Below are 7946 nucleotides of genomic sequence, written 5' to 3'. Positions count from 1 at the left end.
GAGGTAGTCCACGAGAGTGGAGCAGGACTGAGAGAGTGGGAAACACCTGGGGGCATCACCCTGCAGCCTGGTGAGGATGCCAGCTGAAATGACGGCAGATGCCCACATGTAGGACATCACCACCTGTCCCTCCTCACGCTCTTCAGGGCCGCCTGAGGAGGTGTTCAGCTGACCAAATGGAGTCATGTGCCCGAGGGAGAGTGAAGGCTTTCTCTTTCTCCCCTCCCTTAGCTGTATTTACTGGCTGTCCCTTGTCTCTAACAATAGCTGTCTCACACGTCCCCACGCAGCCTAACCGAATTCAGGGCAGCCGCTCAGCTAATGGCCACGTACAGGCCTGTAGTGCTGTGTGAGACGCCGAGGCTCTCCAGACATCCATAGCCCCGTACTAGCTACTATGAGGAACATTAACTCTATCCCAGCCAAAACCAGCACACCAGGGTGCCCCTTCGCTGATGTCGGGGAGCGCTCCATGTCTTCCTGACTACAGCAGCCAGTCAAACACAGGCGGTACAGTCAGGGCAACAGGTTCCTTCTCCTGCTGCAGGCTGCACAGAGCAGGTACACAGGGCTGCTGGCCTGGCGCCCCAGGCGTCCCCGCCTCATTTTTCAGCTGCACCTTCTACTCCCCCTTTTCCCCTTCTATCCTGACGCTCTACTTTCCGAGCTTTTGGCTGGCACGTTTTCCCTTTATATTCTCACCAGTTTCACCCCAGGCCAACTAGGTTTCTCCTTTCACTGCCTGCCATCTCCAACAGCTTCTCACTTTCTAAAGCGGTGAGTTGCACCTCAAGCCAGGGTTGATGAAGACAAAAGTGAACGAGAGCTTCTGTAAGCAATGAGACGGCAGACACCATCAAAAAATGTCTATCGTCTCCACTGCGCACCTTAGAAACCTCGAGAAATCTCTAAAGGCACAAATAAGGAGCAGCTTAGAAGCTGTTCACATCAGTCGGGCAGGTTTGGATCCCGGTGAGATCCATGTGTTTAGAGAAGACTTTTCTGAATGACTCCTCAAGTTCTCCGTCTCTCAGGCTGTGGGTGAGGGCCTTGATTAAAGATGTTAAGGCAGCATAGAGAGACTATTTCTTTCAGGCTTCCTATTCTGACAGTATCTGGTACGCGCTACACACTGTAAGAGTCCCATCGACAACTGTATCCCCAAGCAGGGATTGGAGGAGAGGAGCAGGCGTAAACATCTTCTGCTTCCTGGTGCTGAGAGAGATTTTCAGAGTGGGGGAAAGGACGTAACTGTGAGATGCCAGAAACTGCGGAGATGTGAAGAGAGCACTACACGGAGGGGGAGAAGCAGAGGTCTCGCAGGGAGGTCCTGGGGCCGTGCCTGGGGCGTGTGAACACAGGGCTCTGGGATGAGCCAAAGGGTACAGGAAGGTCCTGAGGGGACATAAAAGCAGATGGGGGCCTGGGGGCACCCCGAGAGGACCCATGGGCCAATGGTGAGCTGGCTCCCTACCCCCTGCAAGTGGACTCCCTGCCCCTTCCAGCCCGGGCGGCGGGTCACAGTGGGGTCCTTTGTGACCCCCCTCTGTGACACCCCACGGCACCATATCTAGCCAGCGGGGCCGTGGCCCTGCAGTGTCTGACAAGACAGCGACGGGACAGGGCAGGAGCACGGAGCTGGCGAGGAGACCCCGAGCGCAGCCCACGTCTTTCCCTGCCGCCCCTGGCAGCCTCGTGCTGCCGAGGTGTTGCCCTTAAGCTGCCCCCCCCCTCCCCCCCCCAAAACATTCCTCCATTTCGCAGGATGGCGGAGAGACCCCCCAGCCACCCCAGGGTGGCCTGGGAAGAGGTGGGGGCTCCCCAGGAGAGCCGCTCTCCGCCAGAGCCCTACGAGGTGTCCACGGTCCAGCCCCTGCAGACCGGTGAGTGAGGGGCCCCCCGGGACTGGCAGAGCCGGGGCCAGCGAGCACGACCGGCTCAACGCCGGGACCCCATTTCCTCGGCACGCTGGCAGCAGGAGTCCCACGGGCAGGGACACAGTGATGCCTGAACGCCAAGGCTGCTCGGGGCTGGGAGCCGTCCCCGGCACAGCCTCCCTCCTCAGCCATGCCGAGCTTTTTCACCGATTGGGAAGCTTGTTGGCAAAGATGCTTTGTCCTACCGACTCTTCTGTGTTTCCCCTCCACGTAGGCGAGACGCTGCCAGAGGGGAATCCAGAGCATCCGGAGCTCCAACTGGGATGGGATTCTGAGAGCACCTGGTTGCTTTCTTCGCTCGACAGCAGCGACATGACCACGGTAATGAGCTCCCCCCTTGCTGGGACTCTTGTCCCTGGCATCCGCAGGAGGCTTGTGTGAGCAAAGGGACCCAGAATCAGTGGGGTTGGCATGGCCTTACTGTCCCTGCTGAGAGGGTTCCTGCTGTCCCTGAGCAGGGACTAGGCGAGGGTGGCACTCCAGTGTCCCAGCAGCAGCTCCAGCCCTTCTGGCCACCAGCCAGCCCTGGTTCTCTCTAGGGCAAACACACGGCGCCCATGATGCCAACCCTCCTCCTTCACCCTGGGGACCCTCTGCTCTCACCCTCTGCCCTGCAGAGACTGCAGCCCCTGCTTCCAGCTTTCTTGCGGGCACTGCTGACAGCACTGCCGGGCACCTCTTGCCAGAGCTGCTGGCGGTGCTCAGCCAAGAAGCACCATCAGGGTGCTCGGCGTGACATGTCTTTGCTCCCCTCCTTCCTCCCGTAGGTGTTTGGAGAATACCTCCAGCCTTCTCAGATGACAGACATTCTCCTCGTGGCCATTGAGGCCTTGACAGCAGACGACATCTACGACAGGCAGCTGGGCAGCAACATCCTGGATATGGCCATGAGAGACCCTGCCTCCTGGCTGACGGATGTAAGTGCCCTGCGGCTGGATTGCCCTGCCCGTGAGCCCTGTCAGCCCTTGTTCTTCCCTCCTTCCCTAACCCAGCTCTCTCGGGCACCTGAAGCCATTTCAAGGCAGCAGAGAGGGATGGGAAGGGCAGCAGTTTCAGTGGCAGCTTGGGAAATGGCTGCACTCCAGTGGCAGCACCATCCTCACCTGTGTCCCCTCCAGGTGCCAACGATTGTGAGGTACACCCACAAAAACATGGAGCACATCCGCATGGAGCCAGCCCGGCACAGCCTGGATTCATTCCTTCTCCTGCTGACCAAGCGGTGCCCCAGGGAAGTGGTCAGGAGCCTGTTGAAGATCTCTCCAACATGCGACAGGTACCGGCCCCGACAGCCTTGAGGGCTCGTTCCCTGTGGGGAGAGGGGCCCAGAGACGCTCTGGCTGCCAGGCCCACGGAAAACTGCAGGACATCCCCACGGAGCAGGGCCCTCCATCCCACCACGCTTCCCAGCCCCGGTGGGTCAGCCAGGCCCGCAGCAGCCAAAGCTGGCCAAGCCAGAGTCCCGCCACCACGTTCCTCCCTGCCCCATGGGGAACACCACCTCAGCCCCCTCCTGCCTAAGCGGGCAGGGTCCCCGGGCACCCCAAGTGAGGGGGGTGGGCAGGGCCAGGGCTGCAGCACCACCTGGGTCCGGAGAGGCTGGCCTGGGCACGGTGCAGTGGCCGAGGCAGCCCTGCTGACCGAGCGCTCTGGGTCTGCAGCGCTGCCCTGGCCATGTGGGAGGTGATGATCTCTGTGCCTTGGGCTTTGTGGAGTGTCTTGACGGAGCTGCTCAGCGTGCTCCAGGACCAGCGGCTGCGCAAGGTGTTCAGCTGTGCCGCGGAGGACGCCTGCATCTATCCCTTGGCTGTGAGTGACCTTCAGGGCTGTGCCTGCCTCCCCAGGGAAACAGGCACGGCCCCCTCCCCTTCCGTCTGCCTCCAAATGGCCACCTCCTCCAGTACATATGGACACAGCCCCGGAGGGTCAGCAGGGACCTGCCCAGCACCAGCCAGACCCCGTGCCAGACACTTGGGGCCGCCCTGTGCTGTTTTGGCCCCGGTGAAAAAACACAAAGCCTGCCCCTGCCCGGGCAGCACCCTGCTTCCCCCCTGCCTGCATCCCCCTGCCTGCATCCCCCTGCCTGCATCCCCCTGCCCTGCTCTGCAGCCTGGAAACCCGGGGCAGGGGCAGAGAAAGGAGCAGAAGCCCGAGTCAGGGCAGTTGCTGGGCCTGGGGCAGAGGCACGGCCTCTGCGCAGGCTGAGGGGGCTTCAAGTCTGGGGAGAGGAGACACTTACCACCGCCCATGTGTCGTGCCCCCTTTGTGCCAGCGCGGTGGAGGGAGCCCTGCGGGCTCTGCTGGTCTCTCACTGCTGTCTTCGTTTTAGCTGCTGCTCTGCGCCGACGTTGGAACAGAGGAGTTTGCTGCCCTGTACAAAGCCCAGAGGTACCTGAGGCATCCAAGCCCGGTGATGCTCTCGCTGGTGCTGAGGGGCCTCATCACGCTTTCAGAGACACCCGAGACGGTGAGCAGGGTGTAGTCAAGCGGAGCCATGTTGGCAGCCGGGGCCTGGGGCAGGGGGTAATGTGGTGGCTTGGCCTTGGCTGGGAGGCAGGAGGCGGGGTGAGGGCTCCAATCACCCTCCCTGCTATGGAGGGGCCTGGTGGGTGCCTGGGGAGCCCTCCAGGCACAGAGGCTTGCCAATCCACCTGCCCCCTTCAGGCCGGTCGGTTTCAGGGGGTGGCTGAGCAGGGGACACTGCTCTCCTGCACTCCCTTCCCTTCCTCGGGCTCTCCCCGCATCCCCATCAGTGGCCACTGCCTGCCAGGAGGCTGCTGCAGTGACTCCTGGGCCACCTGCTGGGAAGCCGGGCGGGAGGCTGGTGCTCAGCAGCCGGCGCATTTTTGCCAGGGTGCTCGTTCCCTGCTTCACAATAAGGAAACTCTGTGTGTTTCGTACAGGCAAGAAAAATACCGGTCCTGCTGCCAGACATCATGGAGACCCTGCAGGATGCCAACGCTGATGTCAAGATGAAGGCCCTGGTACTCCTCAGGAACATGATGGGTCACATGAAGAGGGAGGAGGCCAGCGTCATCGCTCTGCAGCTGGCGGAGAAGCTCCTGCCCCTCTTTGATGATGTAAGGCTGCTGTGGGAGCCTGAGCCCTACAGATGGGCACCCTGCAAAGACAGCTGCCCTTCAGCCCAGCCCTGTGGGCAGCACTTGGGCAGGGCTCCCCTCCTCACTCCTCTTGCATGGCCTTTCAGGGCTTTGGGGCTCTTCAGCCGCAGCTGCAGATCTGGCCCACAGCCCCTGTGTTCAGGATCCGACCCCAGAGCAGCCCCCCTCACATCAGACACGCTGATGCCCTTGCTCACTGTGGGCAGGGAGCGGCTGTTGCTGAAGTCCCCCTGTCCTCCTCACCACCAGGTGTCCAGCCAGGTGCGGGAGCTCTCCATCAGCTTCTTCGAAGACGTGATGAAGACTGTGGTGGGGAGAAACGTGAAAAAGATGAAGAAGAAAGTGCAGAGGGTCCTGCTCCCGCTCTTTCTCCACATGAACGACCAGATCGAGAGCGTGGCGAAGGTGAGTGACCAGCGACCCACTGGGGACGCTGGGAAGGGCGTGCCGACGCTGGCCTGGCATAAGGGGCGAGGGCTGCTGGACGTCAGAGTCTGGGAATGTGTGTCACCAGCCTGGGGCAGGGAGAATGGTGGGAAGGGAGGTGCAGCCAGAAGGGGACTGGCCCTGCATCCCGGGATCAAAGCTCTGCTCACCCGGAGCCTGGGTGTGGAGGAGCTGGGGCAGCCCCGGCTGGGGAGCCAAGCGTCCTGCTGGGGGATGCTCCTGGGACGTGCTGCTGGCTCCATCCTGCCCCAGTGTCTCTGGGGCTCCAGCCCTCGCTGCCTACAGCTGTGGGCCCACACCTCCTTTGCCCTTCGGCCTGCCCCCATCCCTGGCAGCAGCTCAGCAGCTCTTGAGGATCTCTGTTCTGTTGGCCGGCAGCAGGAGATACCTGAGGTGGTGGCTGCCCCGTGTCCCTGCCCTGGGCACTGAACCCAGTTCAGACTCTGTCCCCTGCTGCCTCTTCCCATAAGGGGCTGGGAACAGCTCGGAGCCTGGCCAAGAGGAGGAGGATGCCAGGGCTGCTTCCCTGGGCTGTGGTGCCATCTCCCAGCCTCTGCTTCTCTGCAGGCCTCTGGGAACACCCTCCTCGCCTGTGCAAAGTTCCTGGGATGGAGGAAGCTCAGCTACCTGGCCGAGACGCGTCAGACACACCTCATTGGAGAGTGCTTGGTGAGGACAACCCCCAAGCCCCACGGCCGGGCCCCACGTGCCCGTGGGGAGGGCTGTGCAGCTGTGCCTCGCCTGCCCTGCTCCAGCCTGGAGCCCAGAGCCTGGAGCTGCATCCTCCTTCCTTGCCCTCAAGCACGCAGCCCCCAAGGGCTCTTCTCCAGGCCCTTCTCCCCTCCCTGCCCCCAGGGTGCTGAACAAGACCCTGGCACATGTAAGCCCTGGCAGTGGGACAGAGGGGTCGCAGCACCCCCAGGCCCCCTGTGCCTGCGGCTCGCTCTGAACCTCAGCCCCACAGGGCTCCTGCCTGGGAGGGAGGGAGGGCACCGGTAGGAGGGACTGGTCCGGATGGCTGGGGAGGGTCTGTATGAGCCACGTGCCCTTGTGCTCTCTCCAGCTACTGCACAACAGGAGCAGGGTGGAAGAATATCTGTGTCAGAGCCTGCCGTACCTGAAGGACGCTCAGGCCACCCTGCGAGTGGCGGCCATCAGGTTCATCGGTGAGCCCCAGCCCCTGGGGTCCCTCTTCTGGCAGCCTGGCCCCGGTCCCCTCCACTGCGCCGGCAGCAAGGGACAGCCCTGTGGCTGCCAGAGCCCCGGCTGCCCCGTGCAGGGCCCGCCACGCAGGTGGGCTCGCTGGGAGCCTTGCTCAGTCCCACCGCCCTTGGGTACTGTCCTTCCCTGGGGTCCGCCCTGCTGAGGGGGAGGAGGGGGTGCAGGCAGTCTGGCAGGGCCGGGGGCCGTGCTGCTGGGAGCGTGCTGGGGAGCAGGAGGTCTGACAGGAGCTCTGTGCCTAGGGCTTGCCACGCGGCACCTGAGGAACCGAAGCTTGGAGAAGCTCTTGGATATCTGCAACGGTGAGTAGGGGCGGTGCTGTGCTGGCTGGGGCTGGCGGGGCAGGGGACAGAGCCGGGGCAGGGTGCTGCCCTGCCTGGCCCCGCGCCAGGGCAACGCTCCAGGGGCAGAGGAACGTGTCAGGGGCACATGGGGCATTCCTGAGCAGCAGCTTCCAGCTGGTCTCTTTGTCCCACCTGCTCCTCCTGGCCAGGGCAAGAGATGGGTGGGGCTGGCATGGGCTGGAGGGGACTCCTGGGGGTCTCTGCAGGCAGTGGGGGTTCACGTCCGCTTCGCTTCCTTTCGTTGCAGCCCTCCTGCCCTTGGGGAAGGACACGGAACTCTCGGTCAGCTCCCTGGCAGTTCAGACCCTCTTCATCCTGACAAGAGATGTGCCAACATCAGGATGGAGCCTGCGATCGCTGTGCTGCTGGCCCTGCTGAGCCTTTGAGAGATTACGTTCTCCTCTCAAAAACGGCCGTATTTGAATATTTTCTTTTTAAATAAAGCTGGAACAAGCAGCCCCGTCCCATGGTGTCCTTCCCATGGGGACCACCCTGAGGGTGCTGAGCAGACAGCGTCCTTCCTGGCCTCTGCCGCTGCCTGCAGGACAGCACACCCGGACCCAGGGTGTCCTTGCAGCCAAGCCCCAGCTGCCCCGCTAGACCACAAAGCCCCGAGGGGAGGAGGGGAGAAGCTTTAGCCCAACCTGCCCCTCCTGAGACATCCCAGGGCACGAAAAGGCACCCGTGCTCTGCCAAGCTGGCGAGTCGTCACTTGTCCCGGCATCAAACTCCTCTCTTGTACTGGGAGCTGGGCTGGTTTGGGCTGGGATGGAGTTAATTTCCCTCGTAGTAGCTGCTACGGGGCTCTGGGTTGGATTTGTGCTGGAAACGGTGTTGATAACACAGGGGTGTTTTCGTCCCTGCTGAGCAGTGCCTAC

General features: G+C 62.5%; 1 protein-coding gene and 1 long non-coding RNA gene across 2 annotated transcripts; both read left to right on the top strand.

Annotated features, from left to right (window-relative positions):
- Positions 1-3201: 3201 nt before the first annotated feature.
- On the top strand, positions 3202-5465 carry LOC143173503 (maestro heat-like repeat-containing protein family member 7). The gene is made up of 5 exons (XM_076363768.1): positions 3202-3210; positions 4264-4401; positions 4838-5014; positions 5306-5400; positions 5444-5465. The coding sequence occupies exons 1-5, from the start codon at positions 3202-3204 to the stop codon at positions 5463-5465; spliced, it is 441 nt and encodes a 146-aa protein (XP_076219883.1).
- Positions 5466-6981: 1516 nt separating this feature from the next.
- LOC143173512 (uncharacterized) lies at positions 6982-7524 on the top strand. Its single transcript, XR_012997578.1, has 2 exons — positions 6982-7026; positions 7316-7524. It is a non-coding gene; the product is annotated as an uncharacterized LOC143173512 (long non-coding RNA).
- Positions 7525-7946: the final 422 nt, after the last annotated feature.

Source organism: Aptenodytes patagonicus, unplaced genomic scaffold (assembly GCF_965638725.1).
Source record: "Aptenodytes patagonicus unplaced genomic scaffold, bAptPat1.pri.cur scaffold_92, whole genome shotgun sequence".
Taxonomy (NCBI): Eukaryota; Metazoa; Chordata; class Aves; order Sphenisciformes; family Spheniscidae; genus Aptenodytes; species Aptenodytes patagonicus.
The sequence above is the reverse complement of the archived record's forward strand: the minus strand, read 5'-3'. Positions and strand labels throughout refer to the sequence as shown.